The 26485-nt window shown below is 45.0% G+C and overlaps 1 protein-coding gene across 5 annotated transcripts in view; it reads left to right on the plus strand.

Annotated features, from left to right (window-relative positions):
* Window positions 1-26485, plus strand: part of WWOX (WW domain containing oxidoreductase) — an 886744-nt gene that overhangs the window by 44137 nt on the left and 816122 nt on the right. For all 5 annotated transcript variants that reach the window (XM_061138077.1, XM_061138078.1, XM_061138080.1 and 2 more), the window contains exon 5: window positions 6064-6170. In XM_061138077.1, coding sequence (XP_060994060.1) covers window positions 6064-6170 — 107 coding nt within the window. The remainder of the gene's footprint in view (window positions 1-6063; window positions 6171-26485) is intronic.

The following is a 26485-nucleotide window of genomic DNA, read 5'->3' on the forward strand; positions in this document are numbered from 1 at the left end:
AAGATGGAATTGTCCATTGCCGCTTTTAAAAGTAGACTTGTGATGTGTAACGCACGGCTTAGATAAAGGAAGATAGATGGAAGAGTGTAATTTCACATGACGCAGGGACAGAAAGCCCAACCATAACTGCAGTCAGGAGTCATCTGAAGGAGAGAGGATGCAGACTGGTGACCACAGCCTGTTGCTGCCTCAGCATCAGATGTGCTGTTTTTGGTAAGAAGAAGTCGTCTGCCACTGTTTATTTTGTCACGTGAGATGGCATGTTTGGGAAAATAAATTTTGGTAGAATAAGGGCATGCTGCCCCCCACCACCAAACCTGCAACCCGCCCCCCCCCCCCCCCCCCCCCCGCCGCGATTTCTAGATAGTATCATTCAAAACTGCCATGATTGGTATTTTTGCAGGATTTCAGTATTTATTTGTGGTCTAAAAGGAAGTTTGAGGGCCATCCATGTTTTCACAACTTGGATTGTTTTCAAACAGTTCAGAATTGTAGCCTGTTAGCCAACCTGTAAGGACATTTCGTCTCTTTGGCAGGTATTTATTGAACCCTACGGGGCCTTAGTCCTATGAGACACAGAGATGGAAAAGGCACTGATTCTAAGGAATTTACAGTTATCCTGCTAAACCAGATAAATAGAGCCCTAGGACCTGCTTGGCCCTGCGTTGAGTGTTGATGCTTCCTCAATCCATTAAAAAAAAAAATAAGTTTGCTGTGGCATGGGAACTCTTGGGATCTAGTTCCTTGAGCAGGGATTGAACCCAGCCCCGTTCATTGGGAGTATGCAGTCTTAGCCACAGAGTTCCCATGCTACATCTAAGCCATGGCATAGCCAAATAAATAAATAAATAAATAAATGCATCAATTAATTAATTTTGCTAATGAGTGCTGAGGCATTGCCTCCACTATCTTCCCCCACTCACCGTGTAATTTATTTTTATGTTGTTTAATCGCTAAGTCGTATCTGACTCTTTGTGACCCCATGAACTGTAATCCACCAGTTTCCTCTGTCCATGGGATATCCCAAGTAAAGGTACTGGAGTGGGTTGCCATTTCCGTCTTCAGGAGATCTTCCTGACCCAGGGATCGAACTCGTGTGTCCTGATTGGCAGGCAGATTCTTACTGCTGAGCCACCAGGGAAGCCAACTTTTTTATACTCTTGGGTGAAAAAGTGATGTAAAATATCTCTTTGGATTGCTCTGACCTGGAGACTTCATAGGGACACAGAGTCCATCCTTTCCAACAAGATCGGGGTGGGAAAGGTCCTGCGATTGCAAGTAAAGTCTTTCTTGGCCGCTTGAGACAGCCTCCCTGTGGCCGTCAGCGTGTCATTAACCCGAGGGGTGCGGCACGTCAGTCAGGTGGACTGTCCCACACTTGCGCCCATGCAGCTCTGAAATGGCTGGGCTATGAAACCTGGTGTTTTACTTCTCTTGCTTTCCCTTGTGATCTGGGTACCTTTTGCTCACTGGTGACAAGGGGTGAAGTTGGTGTCATGGATCCAAATAAGTGAATTTCAGGTTATTGTTTCTTGCCTCAAAGATGCGGGTTTGAGCACCTTTTAGTACATGCACCAAAGAGGAGGCAAGCAGATTGAGATGTACGATATCTCAGATTTGAAATTGTTTGTGTGTATTTTGACCTCAGATTCAAGTATAGGAGGTTGTCCTTCAGTTCAGTTCAGTCGTTTACTTCAGTGTCCGACTCTTTTCAACCCCATGAACCGCAGCATGCCAGGCCTCCCTGTCCGTCACCAACTCTGGGAGTCCAACCAAACCGATGTCCACTGAGTTGGTGATGCCATCCAACCATCTCATCCTCTGTCGTCCCCTTCTCCTCCCACCTTCGATCTTTCCCAGCATCAGGGTCTTTTCAAATGAGTCAGCTCTTTGCACCAGGTGGCCAAAGTACTGGAGTTTCAGCTTCACCATCAGTCCTCCCAATGAACACCCAGGACTGATACAATGGGAAATGACTATATTTTGGGCTGTAGAGCTTGGCATAAACGGTGGTCAAGTGTGTTCTTAAGCTAGTACTTAGACAAGTGGAGTGGTAGATCTTGTGGCTAATTTCTTTCTCTTTTAAGTATTTACTTATTTACTTGACTGTGCTGGGTCTTGGTAGCGGCACATGGGATCTAGTTCCCTGACCAGGATTGAGCCCAGGCCCCCTGCCTTGGGAGCATGGAGTCTTAGCCAGTGGACCAGGGAAGTCCCTAGCTAATTTCTTTAAGTTCTAGTTGGTGTTGAAACCAGTTAACTCATGTGTTGCTGTTGGGAGCAGAGCTCGGAGAGAGTTTTTTCAGTCATGATGGCTGTGCTATATTTGCTAGTTCATACAAATCAGAGAGAAAGCTCCAGACTTCCCGCTGAAGTGGATTTTGGAAAGGGTCAGTCATTAACATTTGTTTTCCCACCGACCATGGTTAACATTAGACTCCTAGTGTGCGTTTACTGTTCACTTCCCATTTTATTAATAAAGGATGACTGAGTTTCTGATGGGTTAAAGGCACAGCCTGATGTCTGATAGCTTATAAATAGCTAGAGCTGGGTCAACACAGACGTGTCAGACTCCTGAGTTTTCCACTGTGCTGTGCTGGCTTACCTTGAGAGCGAGTTTATGTAAATAGTCTGGCCTCCATGCAGACTAGATCCGTGGCAGTGGTTTGAATGGACTACCCGTGCTCCCCTCTTTCACGTGGCAGTCTCAGTAAGATAACGGCACTCTGATTGTTCCTACATACAAACATTATCTTGGAAACGCTAATCTGTGATCATCTGACGTGGCTTTGGCTTAATTACATTGCTGCCTTCTCCAGTAGAATTGATTTCTTTGTCGCGGCATATTCTGTATGATTTTCCACACAGTTTACAAGGTGTGGTATTTTACACTTTAGAGTAGTGGGGTGATAGTCAAGCTCTGAAATTAGATTCCTCCCCTCTCTTCCCCTCCCTTCCTTTGTCTTTTCATGTCAGTCCTGTATAAGAGTTCTAGGTGCTCCACATCTTTGCCAACACTTGGTGGGGTCATTATTTATTTTTTAATTTCTAAAAGTTTTAGCCATTGTAGCAGTAGATATGTGTTATCATCTTATTGTATCTTTAATTTGCATTTCCCTAATGACCAATGAGTTCAAGCCTCATAAAATAGTTGAGTTTTTCTCTATTACGTGGAAGAGCTTATGTGAGATTGGCATTTTTATTTTCGTAAATGTTTGGTAGACTTTATTGTTCAAGGCACATGGATCCAGAGTTTTCAAAAGAATTGTCTTTTAAAAAATCCAGGTTTTTTCAGTTGTTCTCTTTCTCCTTGCAGCAGTTTTTAAGTGGTGTCTTTTTCACCGATATCTTAATGTTAATTATACTTTTTAAGGTCACTTGAGGGTTTGTAGACTCTGACTGGCGTCCTCTTACTCACACGTGACGTCTGCCGTCTGTGTGCTCCCTTGCTCACTCACGTGTCTGCCCTAGTGTGTGTGTGCTTCCTCTGTCGTCTCTCTCTCTGGCCCTTCGTCAGTTTTATTTGTTTTTTCCCCAAGGCAATGACTTTCGGATTCTTAGTTCCTCTGTATGTTATGTTTGTTTTATTTTTATTATCTTCCTTCTACTTTCTTTAGGTAATCAGCTGCTTTAAAATTTCCTCTAATTTAATAGATGCTTAATAGAACTCATATTTTCTTCCAATATGTATTTATGGTCATAGATTGTCCTTTTTCCATGGCTTTAGCTATGTTCTGTAAGTTTTGATATGTAGGAGTTTTATAATCATTGAGTTTATTTTCTGATTTTCATTGTGAATTTTTGAGTCATAATTTTTTGTTTAGCAGTGTGTTGCTTAGTTTCCAGATGGGAACTTTCTAGGGTCTTCTATTGATTTCTGATTTTATTCTACTATTGTCAAAGGGCATCTTTTACAGTTTTAATGTTTGTTTGGAATTTGAGACTGTTGCCCTGCACATGTTCAGTTTTGGTAAATATCCGTTAAGTACTGGAGTGTACGTTTTGCTGTTGTGTTCAGTGTTTAATATTATCACTGTTTATCAGTGATTTAATATTTTCCAGTTTATTAGTTAAAGTCAGAAATCTTCTATTAGTTCCTGTTTATTGACTTATTTTTATGTTACTGATATGTTAAAATCTTTCACTCTGATTATGAATTTGTGTATTTCTCCTCTTAATTCTGTCAACTTTTGACACATGTGTGTATGTATATAGAATTGTCACATATTCCTCATGGATTAGAACTTAAAATTATGAAATATTCAGGTTTTTCTCTTATACCTCTTTTGGTTCATCTTTACATGGTATGTCTTTTTCCATTCTTTTAATATTTTATCCTTATATTTAAGGATATAAAACAAAACATACACACTTTTGTAGGGAGCCTATTGTGTGTGTGTATATATGTATGTTTTATTCAGTCTGACAGTCTTTGTGTTATTGCAGTTTTTAGTTCACTTTACTGGGATTACAGATATATTTGGGGTTAAATATATTACTTTATTATTGGCTTTCCGTGTAACTTTTTTTTTTTTTTTATTAGTTGGAGGCTAATTACTTCACAACATTTCAGTGGGTTTTGTCATACATTGATATACTTTTATATTCCATTTTTCTCCTCTTTCTTGTCTTTTTTCTTTTTAAAAATTATTCTACTTCCCCTTCCCTTAACTGGTTAAATTTGTATTATTTTACTGTTATTTCAGTGGTAATTGTAGAGATAACATCCTGTGTTTTTGACTTACTAAGGTTCTCATATAAATTAGCACTTTCTGGGCAGTGCAGGGGTCTTAGAATACTTAAATCTCGAGTACTTACCTCCTGGGTTATATGTCATTATTGTCAATATAGTAATGTTCACTAGGTGTGGTAAATTTACAAACTATTACTATTATCATTTAGAGTTTTTCATCTTTTTACCCTTTATATTGCTCTGTCATTTTCTGCAACTCCAGATTTCTATCTAGGGTCCTTTCCCTCCTATCTGAAGAGTATCCTTTAGTATTTCCTGTATTGTAGACATGCTGAGGATATATTCTCTCAGCTTTTGTTTGCTTAAAAATCTTGTTTCTCTTTATTTTTGAAGGGTATTCTCACTGGGTATAGAAGCACCAAATGCTGGCTCACCTCTCTTGGCCTTTCAACTTCTCCAGATGTTAGACCCCCAAATTCTCAATCATACCGTTCCTCTGATGCCCTCAAAGAGGGGTGTGTGTGTGTGTGTGTGTGTGTGTGTGTGTTGTTTTGTCCAGCTTTCTAATTGTTCTCAGCAAGAGTGTGGGTCTAGGAAACCGAGTTAGACCCCCAAATTCTCAATCATACCGTTCCTCTGATGCCCTCAAAGAGGGGTGTGTGTGTGTGTGTGTGTGTGTGTGTGTATGTGTTGTTTTGTCCAGCTTTCTAATTGTTCTCAGCAAGAGTGTGGGTCTAGGAAACCGAGTTGCCATTGCTGGAAGCAGAAGCGTTGGAAGCATTTAAAATAGTCCAAGCACACTGTCAGGAACTTATTAGCAGATGTTTGTTTTACTTTCCAGGTTTGTTTTCTCTTGTTAGACTGTGAACTCTTTGAGGACAGTGACCATGTCTCAGTCTTTGTATATCCTTACCCTTTGTATTGAGCACAGTCTGGTTGTTGTCAAGCAGTGGTTCAAAGGCTGGCCGTGCTGCAAGCTCTTCTATGGTGTGGCCTTCACCTTTGAAATCGCTGTGTTCCTGGGACAGGTTTTCTCAACCTCAACGCTGTAGACATTTGAACCAAATGATTCTTTGCTGTGGGGCTGTCCTGGGCCATATCGGATATTCTGTAGCTTGCCTGGCCTTTACAGGCTAGATACCAGTAGCACACCCCCTTCCCACCCCCCTCCCACCCAACACAGTAAAGTCTGTCATTTTCTGACTACTGAAAATGTCTCAAGATAGTTGCAGATTGCTTCTGGGGGCAAATCCCGTCTGATTGACATCCACTAGAGTAATGCATAAGGTGCTCAGCAAAGGCCATTTAGCATCATGATTTGGTGCTTTTGCATTTGTGTTTCCTAATGTGGACTTTCCTTTAAACCACAGGGTTTGAAACTGCCAAATCTTTCGCCCTTCATGGTGCACATGTGATCCTGGCCTGCAGGAACATGACAAGAGCCAATGAAGCTGTGTCCCACATTTTAGGAGAATGGGTAAGCGAGCGCTTACATTTTTCTTTTTAATTGTCAAATACACATGCCGGGATAAACACTTGAAGGTTTTAGTACAGTTCATAAAGTTTATTGCTCTTGGAATAATGTTTTCTTTGTTTTTAAAGTCATATTCTCTTTGTTTATTTTATGAATGAAGGGACAGGCAAGCCGTTTATAGTTTGTTTATGGTTCTCTGTCAATGTCATCTGCTTTATTAGTCAGAGGTTCCAGAATGTTTACTCATTTAGCTCGTTTATTAAGAAAAACAGAATGTGGTTGACGCCCTCGAGTGTGACTAAGAGGTTATGTGCGGTTTTCAGAATGATAAAGGGGCAGACTTTAACCCTGTCTCGGTTTTTCCTCTTTGCTTTTCTCTGTGCAGATGTGGGTGTTGATGTGCCTGTGTGCACAAACATGTGTTGAGGGCAGTTGGTGCTCTTGGGGTTAAGGATATAGCATCAAATAAAACAAAATACCTGCCCTCATGAACTTCTAGGTAGAAGAAACCAACCATAAAGGGATAATTAAAGTTTAACATGATGTCAGGTTGTTATAAATGCAGTGCAGGCCAGTGAAGCAGAGTGAGGGATCAGGAGTGGACAGCGTGGGCTATTTCAGCTTGGGTGGTCAGCAGAGACCCCTCTAAAGCTATGACGTTTGACCCAGGCCCTGATGAAATAGCGAAGTAAGCCATGCAAATGTCAGGGGAGATGCTTGGCGGTGGACATGTGCCTGGAGGCTTCCAGGCTCGGTGGGCACACTCGTGTGCCTGGAGGCCGGGGGAGGGGGAGGGGGTTGCCGAGGGGCTCAGAGTCACTGTGGCATGAGAGGCTTTGAGTCAGAGTGACACAATTGAGTGGGTTTTTTGTTTTTTATTTTTTAACATGATCACCAGGCTTTGAAGTGACATACAGACCTCATTCATTCCCATGCCTGTGAAGTGCCCCAGTGTCATAGGTACTGGGTGTCTAGCATTAAGGAAAAACAGGTGTTGTCACTGTCTCTGTAGAGCTTTCAGCTGAGGGTGGAAGACAGATCAAGCCAAAGATAGATAAACACCAGTGTAAGCTTGAAATGAGGCGAGGTGGTATTCCAAAATGGTGAAGGATGCCAGAGAGGCAGGGGGCATTTGGAGTCCCCGAGAAAGAGGTGGCTGAGCTCATATCTCAGGAAGGATCGGGGGGAAAGGGGAGAAGGGTCAAACTGGACTGAGGGAGTGATCTGTGCAGTAGCTCTGGGGTGGGGGAGACAGGTGGCTGGAGCCGGGCGTGGAGGGGGCTGGATAGTCCTTGCCAAGATTGTCTTCATCCTCTGAACACCGTGGAAGATTTCTTGCCATCTGAAGAAATAGACCATGGTCTGTTTAAGAGAACGTCCGGCCTTCTGGGCTGAGAAGTTATGGAAATCAAGAAATTGGAGATTTATTTCTGCTTTTTCAAGCAGGATTTCAAACTTAGTATATTTCAAATGAACCCTTGTCCTGATCTCACTGGATTCATTATTTTGAGTTAAATTAAAAAACAGGGCCCATTTTTTTTCCAGTTATCTTAGCATCTTTCTAACTCCAGAGTTAGAAAAATGTATTAACCTCTACTAGGTGGTATAGAGTAATCTTTACAAATGTATAGAGAATGAATGGTCATATGTGCATATGGTTTGAATCTTCATAAAGTGTATACGATGAAAAGTGAAAGTCCCTTGCATTCTCCTCTTGGGGGTAAATATCATTAACTATTTCCTGTATGTTCTTCCAGAAAAGGTTGTGTATACTAGCTAAAACACATGCTGTTATGTACTTTGAATTTTTTTTCCACTTAATACTAGAGGAAGTCTTTTATTCTCAGTGCATAGATGTACCTTGTTGCTTGTGACTGTTGTGTGACACTCCATCATTTGTTGAGGAAGTCATTTATTTGTGTGGTCTTCCAAGTGATGCTCTTGTGAAGGTCAGTCTCTCACATTTTCATCCAAAGTTGGCTGTCAACTCTGCTGCAGTGACCATTCTTCTTTTTTTAGATTTATTTATTTTTAATTGAAGGATACTTGCTTTACAGTGTTGTGTAGGTTTCTGCCGTACATCAGCATGAATCAGCCATGGGTATACACATGTCCGGTCCCACCCACCTCCCACCCCATCCCACCCCTCCTAGGTTGGTCTCAGAGCCCTGGTTTGAGCTCCTGAGTCATACGGCAGATTCCCACTGGCTGTCTATTTTACATGCGGTAGTGTTTCCATTCTAGTCTCTCCATTTTCCATTGTATTTTAAGTACCACGTCTTCTTCATCCAGTCCTCTGATGATGGACGTTTAGGTTTCTTCCATGTCTTGGGTGTTGTAAATAGTGCTGCAGCGAACACTGGGGTGCATGTAGTTTGCTGAGTTATTGTTTTCTCTGGATATATGCCCTGAAGTGGGATTGCTGGGCTTAACTATTCAGTTAAATGTTAGTTAGCTGCTGCTGCTAGTCATAATAATAAAATAATTTCTTATTCATACGTGAAAGTACAAAGGAATGTTTACTTTTCTTAACCTCTCCAAGTGGCTGAAAGAGGAGCTGTAGGGAGTGTGTTTATCCGCCTGACTCCAGTGGAGTTGCAATGAATTTTTTCTGTCTTCATATGTCTGGACTCCTACATTTTAATAGATGTGTATTTAGTTTGTTGATGAGTATTTTCCAGTGGAGCTCATATTAGCACTCAACTGTCATTTGAAAAGCCATCTTAATTATTGATGTGATTGCTTTTTCTATTGTATTTACAGAGAAACACACTTTGCATATATTTAGGGAATATTGTTAAGGGATCAGTCATCAGGAACAGCATGCAGTGGTTTATATCAGAACAGTTATTGAGAAAGCCGGGAGATGAGGGCTCAGAGAAAAGATTTATTAGTCGGAGCTAATGGAATGTGCACATGTCAGGGAGAGCGTGCGTGCTCGGCTGGGTATCGCCACGCAGTTTGATGCTGGGGGGACTGAAGTATCATAATTATTCTAGTTTTCAATAGAGTTGATACTCGGTCTGTTTATTTAGTTGGAGTGAAGTTGTGTGGAAAGCTGACAGTATTATCTCATACTGCAGCGTCATTGATAAGCATCGGAAACTAGTGATTTCACTGTCATTGTCAGATATGGAATGCTTGGTGCGAGCCTACGTGTTAGACAGTTTGCTGTGCTTTTAATGGATGCTGGCAACCTGTTTTCATGATGCGGTAGTAAGGAGTGAGGCGGGGAGGATCCCATGTGAAACATTGTTCGCACTTCTAAGAACCGCTGGAGAAATCTAGCTACTTCTAGACTTTCTCTAATCTGCTCAGTGACTTCATGATCCTGTGTGCTTTAGTATTTGTGGGCATTTCCCCCACTCTCCTGTGATAGAAGAAGCTTAAATCTGATAATTTACCTTTACAGACCAAAGGCCTTCTTTCATGAGATGTGTATATGTTGAGGGGAGACATGTGGGGTGGCTAACATACAAGCTTGATGTCTGTCTAGTCAGGCAACTTGGCTTGGAAAAAGTGATCATTACTCAATGCATTGCAGAGTGTAAGGCTCTTCCCTGTTGTTGTGAGTGATCTCTAGCTAAACAAATATAAAAACTCTTAATCTTTTTAATAGTTACAGACTGTTGGGAAGAGTTCATCCGACATCATCTGCTAGATTTGTTCCTCATTTCTTTACTTTAAAAATTGTTTTTATGTATAGTATTGGATTTTCAGTAGATTAAGTATGGTGTAAACGAGTCTGCACTCCAGCAGGAACGGTATAAGCCACTCGCTTTAATCACCGTGTGCCTCGTCGCTCAGTTGTGTCTGACTTTAGCAGACACACACACACACACACACACAGAGGCAGAAAGGTTCTACCTCGGGACATTTCTGTTTACAAATGTCATCTCCTTATCATCAGTTGCAGGTGGGATTGGGTATTCATAGCTGCCTCTGTCCTCGGCACCCTGCTTATTGGCACTTAGCAGTGAAATATTTGTGAATGCGTGAAACCCATCTTGCAGATGAGGCTGTAGAGGCTGGGAGAAGGGGGAGGACTTTGCTGAAGCTCACACAGCTGGGAGCCACATGGTAGACCCAAGGTGTGAAGCCGTGTCTCCCGACCCTAAAGCCCTTCTCATCACCCAGTCCAGAGTGACTGGTGTGTGCTGTGGCAGAGGGCGGGCCTGTTTCATGGGCTTGGTTTCTCTGTCCCTGATGTGAGGGTCCCTGTGGTCCTCCAGCAAAGAGAGCCTCACTGGTGGCGTTCTGAAACCCAGTTGCTGAGCCTCCCCTCCCCAAGGAAGCTCTTCCCAGACTTACATTTCAAGTGGTGCACAGTGTATTTACTGTTGAACTTCAGCTGCCTCTTTGCCCTTCCCTGTCACAGGCTCAGGAAAGGTTCTTTATCAGATAATAAATTATTCATCCCTCTCATAGACATAATCGGTTGCTAAAATATTCTGAGTTTCCTGTGTCTCCAGAATGCCTAAAACGTGATTGGTTCTTCTCCTCTAAGTTTTTCCATTTCATTTCTCATTCTGAAATTTTTGCATTGACTTATTAATCTGGCCTGTTATTCATTGTCTTTGATCACCATCTCCTTGTCTTCGTTTGCGTATGTTGGTTTTTTCACCCAGTCTTGAACTGAATATTTCAAACTTTGCATCCATTGTAACCTTTGCATAACAAGGGCTATGATTTACTGCTGAGTTTTAAGGAGTGCAAAGTCAAGCGTAGACGGAGAGCTCCAAACCACCACTACCAGCCACGGGAGACTCAGTGCAGATGCAGTCTTTCATCAGTCCGGGGCCCCTGAGTTCTTGTTAAACAATTTCGACATAGTGGGGAGAGATGGATTTCATTTTCAGATGATGTTCAGCCAGTGGTCGACAAGTCTTGCTTCTGGCCACTAGAGCATTTAGGCGCCATCATTTAAGAGGAAAAAAGTACGTGTGAGACTGAGTTTCGTGTTTATTATGGGGCGTCTACAGAGAGTCTTAGACATAGCCGTTGTTAGATGAAACAGAGAGGCGACACAGCCCTTGAGCCAAAAACACCTTCCCTGCACGGTCAAAGATGCAGCTGCACATGAGGCAGTGTCTCAGGGTGGGGTGGCTCACGCTGCAGAAGGTGAGGGTTTATTGTAAGTGTGTATTTAAAGTCGACTGAGTTTTAATTTACAGGGAGGCAGCCCAGAGGAGTAGAGGGAGCCCCAGCTCTGGAGTCATCCAGGCCTGGGAACCAGTCCTGATTTGGACATGAGTTCGCCGCATCTCCCTGGTCACATTTGGTTATGCCCTTGAACATTTGGTTACGCCCTTGGATTATTTACCTGTGGAAGGGGACTGGACCTGGTAATGGTTCATTATGCACACCCTTGCACAGAACCCAGCACGTAGTAAAGACTCAGGAAAAAAAAAAGTAATTATGGAGAGGCTGGCTTGTTCAACACAGATCCCTAAAGTAGGCACATACTCTCAGAAATCTTGTTGGAAGATGTGTTTCCTCTTACACCTTAAAAAAATCTCTATATTGATTAGAGCCCTCGGAAGTAGCCAGGCCTCCCTGCTTCTTCCCGCCAGTGTCAGGCCACTCTGAAATGAGCCGAGGTGAGGAGCAGGGCTTCACCCTCCTTCGGGGGCAGGAGGGGCGTGGGGAAGTGACTGGCTATATCGCTGGTACCCACGCCCTGGTGTGGAGCTGGCTGGTGCTGGCAGAGGCCGGGGTTAGTGCCCAAGGTACGTGGCTGGCAGAACCAGCCCTCTGTTCCTGGGGAGCTCACCTGGAACTAAGCCCCTGCCCCTTTGTCAGCTGGGGAGGCAGATGTGCCTGGATTTTGAAGACTTTTGAACTAAGTGGCCGCGGTAGTTTTAAAAATCTGTCCACACGTACTTTTTTTTCTTAAGTGTTAGTTTAATATTTATTTTCATTTTATTTTTGACTGTGCGGTGTCTCTTGCTGCATGCAGGTCGTCTCTAGTTGCAGCGAGCTCGGGCTTCTCATTGTGGTGTCTTCTCTTGCTGTGGAACACCAGCTCTAGGGCGCGTGGGCTCAGTAGCTGTGGCTCATGGGCTTAGTTGCTCCGTGGCACTGAACTGGCGTCCCTCGCATTGGCAGGTGGATTCTTAACCCACTGGGCCACCAGGGAAGTCACTACACGTTCTTGGATGCCCCTTCCTTTCAGACGTGGATCCTAATTCTCTTCCCCTCCAGTGCGGGCTGGACACAGCGATTCACTGTTGAGGGATACAGTGTGGCAGAAATGATGGAGCGTGACTCACAGGAAGGATCGTAAAACGCTGGTGGCTCCTTCTTGCTTGGTGTCCTGGATCGCTCAGCGTGGGGGAAGCCAGCCGCTGTGCTGTGGGGGTGCTCGGGTGTCCCCGTGGAGAGCCCCTGGGATAAGGAACTGAGCCCCCGTGACAGGCCTCCCAAGGGAGCCCTCTTGGACTCCCCCGCCCCTGTCAAGCCTGCAGACGACTGTGGCTGACAGGTCGACGCAACCGCATCAGAGACCTCGAGTCAGCACCATCCCAGTTCCTGGCCTGGAGAACCTCGGTGAGACACCAAATGCTTACTGCCTTAAACTTCTACAGTTTGGGGAAGGTGTTATGTAGCAGTGGGTAATAAACATGGAGTCCTGGCCACAGGGGAATAGGATCTTGGAACCTGGGCAGTGAGTGCGAAGGACAAGACGTGGGGACTTGCCCAGAGATGGCCTCCGAGTGCAGGGAGCCTTACGTTCTTAGGGTGATGTCAGCTGTCTCAGTCACCGTGTCCCACCTCCTCCCACAGTGGAGACCACTTACACAGCTTCTCTGAACAGAGCTCACCTGGATTTGGCTTAAATGCTTCCAGGGATGGATAGGCTTCTCTCTGCAAAGGCAGCCCATCCTGTTTCTACGCATCTCGTAATTAGAAAGTTCTCCTGAAGATTGAAGGCAGAATCTTGCCTATTTTTCCCCGCCAGCCTTCTCATCAGAACCTACCTAGCACTCACATCTCTCAAGTTCCGTAAGTAATAAATCCAAAGTTATTGAAGACACCAGGTTACTGAAAGCTGGCTGTGAGGCTGGCCCCTCTCATTTCTTTGCATCCTGTGTCCCTTTTTTGTGGTGTTGTTGGAGTTTGGGATGCACGTGGTAAGGCCTAGCAGCTGGGGAGAACCCGTCTGCTCTAGTGCCCGTCAGCGGGTACCAGGTGCAGAGCCCAAACCTCCGGGCCTTCCTCGGAGTTGATGCATCACTGTGAGCCAAGCGCAGAGTCTCCTTTTAAATGACCGAAGAGCACTGCCCTCGTCTACCTGGCGGTTCTCAGGGTCTGGTTGTCCCAGCTGCACTGCGGTCTGTAAGGTGGGTAGCCGGGAGAAACTTCAGTGCACCTCTGTGATGGCTTTGTTGTTGTTTATTGAGAGGGACTAATTAACTTTGATTATTGCACTAATATTATGGCGCTTTGACAGCCCTTCAGATTTATGACTCCGGGAAAATAAACAAATGAAATGCAGGTGCTGGAGCAGAAAGAATAAGTTATTACTGAACTTTAATTACCTGGAATGTTTTAGCCAGGAGAGAATTAGTTGATGAATTACAGGATGTTGAAATCTACATCAAATTGTGAGCAACATGCAGACAAAAATGAAAAGGGCGACTGGGAGGGTGCTGTTCTTAAGGGAGGAGAGGATAGGGCACATCTGATAATGATCTGAATAGTGTGTCACTGATGAATCCCTGTTGCCAGTGGAGCAGGATTTTACACAGTGCTGTTCAGGGCATGGTCCCTGACCCCACTGTCAGCGTCACCTGAGAACCTGTTAGAAATGGAGATTCCTGGGCTCCCCCTGCCCGAGACCTTCTAGATCAGAGTTTCTGGAGGTGGAGCCCAGCAGTGTGTGTTTCACAGTCCCCCCCCAGGAGATTCCAGTCTATTGCTCTGCAGTTCTCATGCTGCTTGACTTTTTTTCTTCCCCCTCAAATGAAAGGGCAGGTACAGATTTTTACCAGTATTTACAAAAATCAGGTGTTCTTACAACCTCATTCACCAGCTAACTCGGAGATTCTCAAGACTGTTTAAAAAACTGTACAGATACTTATTAAGCATCTATTTTGTACTATATGTAGTGGGTGCTCTAGGACAGTCTAGTATGCAGTAAGTCCCCTACATACAAGCCTTCAGTTTGTGAAAAGTTTTGAAGGTTGTGAACTTTCAAAGATGGTAACATGTGTTCACATGTCTGATCACGTAAGTTAGTTCATGTGTCTGGTGTACAGTTTAAGTGCCTGCATCCTAGTTTAATTCTCCTTGTAGTGTTTCCTGCTCTGAGAGCCTGTAACACTTTGGTGGGGGGGCGGGTGGGAAGGTTCCTGCTGCTTAGAAACTCTGAAAATAGAGAAAAACACATTTACTTATCTGTAGCCCTCTCTTAGGAGTAGGGTGACAGTGTATTGTTCAAACCAGAAAATGCTGAGAGCCATAGGGTCATAATAATTATACCAGAAGAGGCAGCACCCAGGAGAGAAACGGGGACATCCGAGCAGTCCTGTCAAGTGTAGTTACCCCGGCCCTCCGCCCTGGCCAGGCTCCGTACCGGAGAGGTGCAGTCTGGCTTCTGATGAGCCGCGCACCGCCTTCGTCCCTGCAGCTCTGGGTCCTCTCCTCATTTTGCCTTTTAGAGAACTTGCTGTTTTCATTCCCATGAAAGTCCGGCCGGCCCCCAGCCCAAGGCTGTCTCCATTCCTTGGACAGTTGCAAAGCTAACTGAGACTCCAGATCTTTCGTTGTCAAAGTTGCGGAGATTCTTTTTCTATTTCTTGCCTCTCTGAGTCTTCTCGGGGGCTCAGGGGCGCTTTGTTGTGACTTGTGGGCTTTGCTGGCTGCGGAGCACGGGTTCCAGGGCACTTGGGCTGTAGAGTGCCCGGGCCCAGTTGCTGTGTGAGGTGACATGGACCATTTTTTGAGTCTTCACTGAATTTGTTACGATATTGCTTCTGCTTTGTATTTTGGTATTTTTGGCCTGAGGCGTGTGAGATCTTAGTTCCCTGACCAAGGAACAAACCCACAACCCCTGCCCTGGCAGTCGAAGTCTTAACCGCTGGACCACCAGGGAGGTCCCAGCACTGCAGAGTGTCTGTTCAAGACACTCCTCCTTTTGTGTGGCTTCTCCCATCGTCTGGACCTTTCCAGAGGCCAACACCCCCCCCCCCCCCCCCCGCCACCTCTCGTGGAAAGTGTCGTGCGCCCGAAGAACAGAAATGCATTTTGATGTTGGACTGAGCCCGACTCTCCATAATGGAAATCTCCCCAGAATTCATGCAGTGCCGTTTAGAAACATGTAGCGATCATTCAGAACTACCTTCCACCAGGGGTGATTCACAGCTTGTCTGGTCTGGGAATGTGGGTAAGTGAGAGCTGGTTAAGTGTTTATTTTCAGCTGTGGTTAAATTTGCAACACTGGAGGAGATACTGGGGCACTTGGCAGTGAGGTTGGTGATCAGAGTCATCGTAGGCTTGATGGCCTTCTTGCAGGCCTGCCAACAGCTTTGGGGAGACGTCAAAGAAAAGCAGAAATAAGTCTACGTTTCCTTAAGGTATATGTGAAAAAAAGTTCTTTTTAGTCATATATGACCCATTGGGTTTGAAGTAACTCTTTTAGCCATTACTTGTAGAGGATCCAGCAAAGATGGGAGCTAGTTTGTGCAAGAGTGATACAATGGAAGATTCAGTCATGAATTGGTGAAGTCATTTGTCTTTTTAGGGAGAGTTTTAGATTATAGGATGACATTTGGGTAGACTGGTGTCGTCAAATGGTAGCATTCGGGGATTGAAAAGGACTTTCTGAGATCATCCAGTTTACCCCCCGCCCCCCACTCGACAGATGGGGAAACTGAGTCCTAGAGAGGGTAACTGACCCATCAGTGTGACAGGCAGGGATGCCTTCTTTGAGACGGCTGTCATACTGCCCATTTGTCTGCTGTGAAAAAAAAAAAATGTGTGCATTTTTTTTTTTTTTTTAAAGACAGTGGAACTGCCTGTAAGATAGGAACCAAAGCACCCAACACTTCATGCCACTTCATCTGGATGGCTAGTTTAATTCTCCTCATTTTGATGATGGTGATGATGAGGACACAATAACAGTCATGGTAGTAGTGGCATTGTGTGCCAGTCTCGATGCGCGACACTTTCCGTGCCTTAGTCCAGTTCATCTTTATTGTCATAAACCCCATGAGGTAGTTACTATTGTGAATCCTATTTTCAGGTCACATGAGGCACAGAGAAGTTTAGGACCTGGTCTGAGCACACAGGGCACATACGCAGAAGAGATGAAATGCCGTAGGAGGGCAGCAGGCTGGCCCGTCATGTTCCTCTTGGCGTTTCCCTGGTGTGCAGCAGTGTCTGGTCGTTAGGAGGGGCTGAGTCTTTGAGTGAATGACTGAGAGTACATCAGGGTTGCCCATTGAGCCTTGGGGGTTGTAACCTGGGGGGCAGTGTTGTACCACTGTGGGAAGGGACAGTTTGGTTGCTTTGTTTTTGGAAAACTAGACTAGTGGAGGTACATATAACCAGATTATTTTTCTTGAGTACTCAGCTGTGTGAATTGATTTTCATGTTGGTGATGCTGAAGTGCCCCCAGTTCTTCAGCTGCCCACTAGCTTGTTGAAGATAGACTAGTTTATGGGACACGGTGATAAGCACACTGCGTCCCAGTTCTTTGAAAATCACTGGTCTGGTTCGGGCATTCTCACTTGGCCAGCTCCCCTCGCCGTTCAGAAGCAGGAGCCGGCCTAGATGCTAGCTAGGCCTTCGGAAGTAAGTGTATAAACCTTCTTGTTGCCTATTGCTTTGGTCGGAAAACTAGCTGTGCTTTTGACATCGCCTTTCCTTTCGGAGAATAAGTAACTGTCCTGCAGCCTGTCAAGACTGATGGTTACTGAAGGAGATGAACTGGAGAGGGAAAGGCGGAGACGAGAAAGCAGAGCCGGGGTGGGGGTGGGAGGGACAGACACACAGAGAAAGACAGACAGATGTGCCCACAGGAGAGAGAGAGAGGGGAAGGGAGGGAGAGAACCACTCTCCTGAGTGTTTCTATGGGGCTTCTTAGTGCCAGCCTCTGCACGATGGGTTTGATCACTGTTTTCAGAGTTCTCTGATCATTTCTTGCTCAGAAAGGAGGAAATTATAATTGTTGAGCTATGATTTGTTTTAATCAGAAAGAAATTGTCTAACATAAATCTCCCCGTGAGTGCTGGAAAAGCCCTAAAGCGGCCAGGAAAAAAAAATATCAATACTTTGCAAAGGAGGAATGATTGTTCCAATCCGTGGCTTAATTGACTCTAAGCCTTAATGAGACTCAGGCTGGAGCAGGCTATACAGGCTTGGTGGCTGGGACCACCAGTGAAAGCCACCGGGGAGGGGAGGGCTGCGGGGTGGTTCTTTGGTTCTTTGCTATGGATGCGATTTTTCTAATTGAGCGGGAGTCCCTAATACTGGTTAGTAATTTTTATTTTTTTTTTTCCTATGAAGAGAGTAAATTTTTTTCTCTAACACAGTAATTTATTTTAAATTACAGCCTTTTCTATTGGAAGCATTCATTTATGTTAGATTATCATTCCCCAAGTGAAGTTTCACTGATGCTTTATAATTAAATATAGATTTTTTTTTAAAAAAAGATAGTATATATTTTAAATTTATAAGTGGACAGATTGGGGTATATCAAGACTTTATTTAAGGAGAGTAAACAGCCCCCCCGATGAGCATGATGCCAGTCAGAACGGCTTCCTTTGGCCTCAGTATGTCTCTGTTCAGTGCCAGGCACCTTCGTGGGAAGGGATGCTGAAATGTGCTTGCGTCATCCGTCTAGAAGGACTGGTCGGTAAGTGAGGTCTTTCCGGTGTGAATAACTGGCTCGGGCTCTGGTCTGTCCCAGTTTGAATCCTGTTTCTCTACGAACCTAACCGATGGCACTTCCTTATGCTGTGAGTCTCTGCCCACGTGTGTTTTCCCCCCTCCTGCCCGCCTTCCCTCCCACCCTTCCCTTCTCTTAGCAGAGGGTTAGCAACCCCTCTACTCTGAGGGACTTGGCAGTGATGAAGAAAGCCAAGGTCCCTACCTCCAAGGAGCTGACAGTCCATGTTTCGGTTTTTAAACACGTGTCCGTCACAACACTGCTCACATCACACACCGATCGTTGGCTGAATAAGCCACAGGCGTCTGTTGGAACTTTATTGTATGCCAGGCATCCCCCTGGATGGTGAGCTTGTGTAGTACCTGAGATTCTGTGCTTGCCTTTCGGGAGTAGAGGTGTTTTGACAGACGTGTGCATTAATAATAATGATGTTATTATTACTAGCCCTCCACTTAGGGGTGCGGGGGTGAATTGGGCAGGCCCTCGCTGCCAGCCCAGGTCCAGTAACAGCCGGGCAGCAGCAGACCCCGTGCCCCGTGTCCCGACGCTTGTGGATGCTGTCGGACCAGTCAGCTGGAAGTATGTGGGTTTCTCTCTGACTCCAGCCACCGAGTTCGCGGTCACAAGCCCTCAGTGTGGAGTCAGCCCGACCTGCTTCGGCGTCCTGGCTCTCCATCTGCTGGCGGGGTGTGTTCTGAGCCCGGGCCCCTCCAGCTGACTGGGGAAGCTGGGGCGCTGCTCCGCGCAGGGCGCTCATCAGGATGAAGTGAGATGACAGTGCCGGCTCCTGGCCGCGCTCCGGCCCACCCACCGGCGCACCGCGCCATGCCGAGAGCTTCTGGGGTCTCCTCCCCGCGCACGGCCTGTCTTGGGCTCCAGCCCCTCGGGGTCTTCCTGCACCCCCTTCCCTCCAGCAGCTCTCGCGCAGAGGGCCCGGCCTCCAGCCGCCAGGCGGCGCCTCCCCTGGGTGCGTCTGCCCCCGCGAAGCCTTCGCGCTGCGGTCCTGGACTCGGTGGGGCGGTGACGGTTTCCAGAAACATTCGGTCTGCACGCCAGCCGGGAGGAAGCGGAATCATTCCCTGTGCCTCTTGGCTCGCGTCCTAGAAGGCTGCACAGACACCCCGGGCAGGCTTCAGCGACCGCGCATCAAGGCCTCCATTACGGCTCCGGAATGAAAACATGCCCCGGTGCTCCCCACGTGCGAAGCTGGAGGCTGTGCTTGGCCCAGACCTTGCAGTGGCACCAGTCCCCTCCCACCCAATCAGGAGGTCCTGTGGCAGCCAGGGGCCGCTCCACATGCTCAGCTGCATGCTGCTTCTTCTGAGGATGCAAAAAGAAAAAAAAAAAGGTAGGCGTTCCCAGGACCCGGAATGTCGAGACGCACTTCCGGCCTGAGGGGGGAAGTGTGACTTGAAGCGCAGAGAAGTGATCTCCTGTCCACGTTTGTGGAACCGGACTTGGGACAGGCCACAGAACAGTCACGACTCACTGGGTGCTTTCTCGTCGTCTTTGTCGGAAACTCTGAACTCAGAACCCCACGTTAAATGTTCTCCTTAGCAGGAACCCTCCTGTAGAGGTATTCGTGAACCTGGCAACTCAGAATCGTGAAGGTTTTAGGATTTGCGGAGAACTTATCCACAAAAGGAAATGGACGAATTAAAAATACTAAGGGGTTCAGCTGGCACCGCAGGGATGAATCCTTGGGATCTGTGTTTCTTCCCCTTTCATACTGTAAACATATGGCACGGATTTTCTGCCCTCATTACAGATGCTGAGAGAAGGCAAAGACAAATATTTATATTACATTCATGTTTTACAGTAAAAACACTGTTGGGTTTGTTTATACAGTTCCACTGTTACAGTTTTTATGGTTGGTAATGAAACCACTGTAAAAACCAGACTGCGTTATATAGCAGATACGACAAGGCCCAAGGATTCAGGGAGAGACCCTGGGTGGAATGGTTGACGTCACGAGTGGAGCATCAGTGACTGAACGATGTGTTAGGACAGGCCAGGCTAGGCTGTAATAACAGACGACCTCAAAGTCTCCGGGGCTTAAAACAACTGAGGTTTATTTCTCCTTCCAGTGACATTCTCCATCAGGAGTTGCTGGGAAGGCCGAGCTAGATGGAACCTGCCTTAGCCGCCCGGAGTCAGTGTGCGTCGCTGGAGGTTGTGACAGATGAAGAGAAAGGCTTGCTGACCACGTTCTGCATTTCGGGCTCATGGCTCAGAGGCGACTCTGTCGCAGCTGCTCATGTTCCAAGGGTCAAAGCCACGTGCACCCTCTAGGTGCAGAGGGGGGTACACCCACCATGTGCACAAAGGGCAGGGCACAGCCAGAATAGCAGAGAGCCGCCCTCAGGACCTTCTTCCGGCACCTCAAGCCTTTCTGTAGTTTGTTGTTTAGGCGCTAAGTCATGTCCGACTCTTTGCGATCCCGTGGACTGTCATCCACCAGGCTTCTCTGTCCATGGAGTTTTCCAGACGAGAATACTGGAGTGGGTTGCCATTTCCTTTTCCAGGGGATCTTCCTGACCTAGGGATCGGACTTGCGTCTGCTGCATTGGCAGGCAAGTGTTCTTTACCACAGAGCCATCTGGAAAGAGCTCCTTTTTGTTGTCACTTAACTGATAGTCGGGCTTCCCCGGTAGCACAGCTGGTAAAGAATCCACCTGCTATGCAGGAGACCTGGTTCGATTCCTGGGTCGGGAAGATCCCCTGGAGAAGGGAAGGACTACCCCCTCCAGTACTCTGGCCTGGAGAATTCCATGGACTGTATAGTCCATGGGTTGCAAAGCGTCGGACACGACTGAGCGACTTTCACACTTTCAACTGATAGTCTCTGTCTTGTCCAACTTTGAATCAAATCAGGGCACAGAGGGCATGAGAGACCCTCTGCCCACCACCCCCATCTCCCTAAAGTTGATGAGACTCCTGCCTTTATTTTACCACAACCTGAATAGAAGGGACCTGTAGCTGTCCCCAGGAATAGGTCACAGTGCAGAAGAAGGTTTCGGATCCACAGGTTGAGCTGTGGTTTTGTTTGAGTGTGTTTGCGCTTAAACGCTGCTGCCTGGAAGCCCATCAGTACGCTGCGCTCCTTTAAGACCTGTCACTCTCAAGTGGTGTGCGCTGCCCTTGTCACAGGCGTGAAGCTCTGGAGGTAACCATCTTCCAAAGGAAAGGAAAGTATACTTACGAGAACAACACGAAGTGACGTATCGCAGACGCTTAAAGGTGGTATCTGGAGCTGATATGTCCAGTATGGTAGCCAGTGGCCACATGTGGTAATTGAGGGCTTGAAATGTGCCTGCTCCAAGTTGAAATGATCTGTAAGTGTGAAACAAAATACTTTACAGATTTTGAAAAGTTAATATAAACATATGAGATATTTTATTAATGTTTTTGTATCAGTTTCCATGCTGAGATGGTGTTTCAGATACTCTTGAAATATTAAAGTTGCTTTCACTTGTTTCTCTTCACCTCTTTATTGACTTGGCTACTAGAAAATTCAAATTACATACGTGACTTTCATTGTTTTTATTGAACAGGACTGATCTAAAGGGTAAGCATCAGGAAGAGAGAGAGAAAATAATTTGATGCCTTTCTCATAAATTCCTCATTGCTGGAACTCACGGTTTAACCTGACAGTTTATATCCTTGTTGGCATTTTCTGCTTAATATTTTTTTTTTTTTTTACATTTTAAAATAATTCCAAATTCTCATAGTAGTTGCAAAGACTAGTACCTAGAGTTCCTGGGGACCCCTCACCCAGCTTTCCCCAGTAATGACATCATATATAACAATACTAGAATGTTCAAATGTAGGAAACTGACACTGGTAGAGTATTACAAAGATTTTATTCATATTTAACCGGTTTTTACATGTACTTATTTGTGTGTGTTATATAATTCTGTGAAAGGTTATCACCTACTTAGGTTTGTGTAACCACCACCATAATCAAAAAACTGAACTGTTCTTTCATCTCCCAACCAACACTGTTTATATTAGTTTTTATTCTTTGAGTTACTTTTTAAATTTTTAATTGAAGTGTAGTTGATTTATAGTGTTGTGTCAGTTTCTGGTGTGCAGCAGAGTGATTTGGTTTTATAAAGATGTTTGTGTATGTGTGTGTGTGTATATATATACTTTTTCATGTTATTTTCTGTTATGGTTTATTACAGGTTGTTGAATATAGTTCCCTGTGCTATCCAGTAGGACCTTGTTAATCCATTCTATATATAATGGTTTGCTGAGTTATTTCTTAGTTAGATCTGTTACTTAGGGTGAAAAACTTCTGGGCAACTTAGTATAGTAGCAAAAGATGCTCTTGGCTCCGAAGTCCACTGCTTTGTCTGCCCATCCCACTCCTAGAGCGTGGCTGAGTTACCCCCAGCTCTGCACGAAGTTATCCCTCACCTTGAGCAGAGTAAGAGTGGCTCACAGCTCTTGATGCGGCAGTTACTCCCTGACGCAGTTTTAAAGGCGACGGGAGTGCCATCCCCTGGAACAGGCAGTTTGTGGGGTCCATGTGAGCCAGTGTTCTGGAAAATTTACACTGACTCTAACTCCCAGAGTTTCAGGTGTTCTTTTTTCTTTTCTTTTTTAAAGAAAGTGCCTTATAAGTTGCATTTGGTGATTTTGGAAATAGGTATTATTTGCTGTATTGGAAAGCTTTTTTTAAACAGGAGGGTTAACTAGGTATGTGCTTCTCTGGCCACCTAAAGTAGGCTTTCTTGATATTTGCATCCTAAGGTTTGTATCCGTTTCTTGTTGTTAAAGTTGAGTACAGTTTATCCTAATTTTTAACACCTCCGGAGGCCACAGAGAAGCACTCATCTGCACTTTCTTCAGGCTAAACAGCCCAGGGAACAGAACCCTACGTGATCAATCCCCTCTATGGCTACTTCTGCCTTCCTACCTCCTTACTAAACGTACCGTCTAGACTCAAATGCTCTGTTCCTCTGTTTACCTTTTCCTGAAAAAACAAGAGGTTTATGTTATCAGCTTATACTGGTTACATATCAGTGTAGCATGTTCTACATTTTATTAATCCAGGAATATGTTCCCTTAATCGTCCAGGATGGAATCGTATCTGCAATGCATATTTTCAACTTCAAGATCTGTTAACGACTTTGGAAATCTTAAACAAAAGGTTGTTTTTAAAATAAAATCAGTGACTGTGAGAGTCCCATGTGATAATGGAAAAGAAATCTAATTTGTTTACACCTCGGTTTCAGTGTGTATAAATTGAAGAGACTAATAGTGATGATTATAATGTGATTTGTTTTGTTGATATTTGAATATATTGTATTTGATGTAGCGTGAGGCCCACGGATGACTATGCATTATGTAATTGTAGTAAAAATAGACAAAGCCTCTAAGCATAGGACCTTCCACTTTTGGGTACTCAGTGAATAACTTCATTTCAGTTGGTTTCTCCTGTTTGTTGAATGAATGAGTGAATGGATGAATGAATGAATGAACTTGAATTCCCTCATCACAGTTAGCTTTCTTCTTGAAGGTTGAAAGAAACTAAATAATTTTGACAAACTTTGGAGAACCAAATCAGAAAACATAAAACAATGCATGGAAACCAGTTAAGTTTTTGTTTCCCTTATTATTCCATTTTTAAAAATCTAAGTCTGTATTTTTGTATGATGCAAATGACCAGGTTTAAACAGAGTCTTTGGAAGACGTGGGTGGGGTTCAGGGATTTAAATGATGTGGTGGGTGTTTCCCAGGCATTTTTAGACCTCTTAAGGCTTCCATTTCCATTAAGTATTATGGATGCATTCCAAGAATTTAATTAATATAACATCTCTTCGTTCATTGTAATTCCTCACCAGGGTTAGGAGAACTTGGGAGTGTTTAGTTTTTTATTCAGTTGATTAAAAGGTACTTTCTGTGGTTTTCTAAGTAGCTGTTTTCTATGGAATTCAGAAGTTGTCCATGAATATTAAATCAATACAACTAAAATGATCAAAGCGTTGAGAAGTGCTTTCATCCAAACACAGAAGAATAGTTCTCTTGCCTCAGTTGGGAAAAATAAAGTTATAAGGCTACAGATTGGAGTAAAAGGGTCATATTTGAAAAATCCCAGAACAGTAGGAGTTTTATTATGGAAGTTGTGAGGAGCTAAAATAAGAAGAGGAAAAAAAAAAAACAAAACCAAGTAAATCTTATACTTTATAGAATGGGCATTAAACTATGGGCTATTATGACATGGTCCAGGCTGAAAATTCATTGGCTTACATAAGGGTATCGTAAGATCTATGGATGGTTAAGATCCCTCATGGGTCTTGGGTGAGGGTGGGGGAAGGACATGCCTTTTGGAATCAAATAAATGTTTTTCCTTGGGGCCACTGGAGAAAAGAGAACCTACATCTGATGCAGTAAGGCACATCTTCTGTTTCGATTCTGTGCTTGGCTCACATTGAGATTAGATTGGATCCTGCTTTAAAACTCCTGAAGAGGGATGGCGAGGCGGGGGTGGGCCGGGGGGCGAGCAGGGGCTGGGCAGGAAGTCATTCTTGGGTACGCCCTCGTACTGCCTCACCCCTTGCACGGATGCCGCTGGGTTGAGCTGACTACCATGGGTGGTCTTTGCTCAGAGGTAGGGAAGGAGGAAGAGAATCTCCCGCCTGTCTAAAAGTAGCATAATCATGAGTTTCTAATACATTGGTTTGAGCTTTCAACAAAATGCTCCAAACATTTATCACGTGGCCCCAACATTTTAGCAGGTTTCATTTAGAAAAAGGCTTGGATACCTGTTTTGTACATATTATATATGGCATCCACATGAATATGTTAATTCCACTTTATTACTTTCAGTCTCTCTCTCTTCTCCCCTGTACATGATTGCTATTTTATAGCTATATTTTGGTGGAATTAGCATAGATTATCCACACAGAGAAGGTTTCAGGTGGGGATTTACAACAAGGCAGGTTCTTCATCCTTGGAAGGGATCCTTCTCTGAGTTTGGGATTTGAAAATGCATTTTGGAGTGGTCGGTCCAAGCGGACTGAAAGGTGCAGCTTTGTGGGAAGATGAATTGAAATAGTTATTAGAGCCGTTCTCAGAATTTACAGGATATTTGATCACAGGCGTGACTTACCTCAGGAATGATGGAATGCTTCTGCTTGGAATATTTTTAATTAATCTGCCTTGGCTGTATTGAAACTGTGACACAGAGAACACTAGAAGTTGGTAAGGAATAACTCAGAACTATGTGGAGAACAGCATGGTTTTTGGGCAAGTTAGCGAACCTCTTTGTTTCCGTTTCTTTCTACATAGAAGGAAGATAAAAAATAGGCCCCACATCCTGAATTTTTGTTGGGAAGTATGTGAGCGTTTATGACAACTCAGAACAGTGCCTGGCAAACAGTAAGCCCTTGGTGATGTTGCCGGTTTCCTGTTGTTGCTCTTGTTTTCTGACTGGTGCCCGTTTGTTACTTGGAACCTCTTACTGTGGATGCAGTCCATGGGGTCACAAAGTCAGACGCAACTGAGCGACTGAACTGAACCAGATGGTGGTTGATGCATTCTCTTCCCTGTCCATTTTATAATAGTAACTGTCAAAGCTCTTATCCACTGGCTGAGAATTTCTGTGTTATAAATCTAGTGCTGTTATAGCTGGTTATGAAATATATAATGTAGGTAGGAAACAGCTAAGACTTGAACATTGTGGAAGAAAAGTTCTCACTTAATGAGGAAGGGCCACTTATGAGTGAGTTTTTGCTGCAGTAGCAAGCAGCGCCAAACCCTCAAGGGCTTGCAGAAGCAGTGTGTATTTCTCTGTTCATGCCCCACCAGGGCTGGAGATTGGCCTTGGTCTTGTTGTCTTAGCTGGGTTTCCCTGGGCTGGTTCTTACGACTTGGCATTCCAGGAACCAGGCTGCAGAAGTCGCCAGAGGCAGAGAGGCTCATGTTTGCTTCCCGTTCTGATAGTCGTATCAAGTCTCAGGGCCAGGACCAAGGTCAGTGGGGCAGGAAAGCGACAGAGATGAGGGGGGAACAGTAACCGCACACGGGACATGCTCCACCAAAGATGATTTCTTAGGATACGTGCATGCGCGCCAGGTCGTTTCAGTCGTGTCCGGCCCTGTGCGACCCTGTGAGCTGTAGCCCACCAGGCTTCTCTGTCTGTGGGCTTCTCCAGACAAGAATACTGGCGTGGGCTGCTGTGTCCTCCTCCGGGGGATCTTCCCAACCTAGGGCTCGAACCCGTGTCTCTTACCTCTCCTGTGTTGGCAGGCGGGTTCTTTACCACTGGCGCCACCTGAGAAGCCCATTTCTTAGCCTAGGTACACTTTGTCTTTAAGTACAATACCACCTCACAAACTCGCTTAACCTTTATCTTGGGCTTCTTTAAGTAGTTAAAACCACAAATGCACGAGTGAAAAAAGAAAGGCACTTCTGA

Source organism: Dama dama, chromosome 4 (assembly GCF_033118175.1).
Source record: "Dama dama isolate Ldn47 chromosome 4, ASM3311817v1, whole genome shotgun sequence".
NCBI lineage: Eukaryota > Metazoa > Chordata > Mammalia > Artiodactyla > Cervidae > Dama > Dama dama.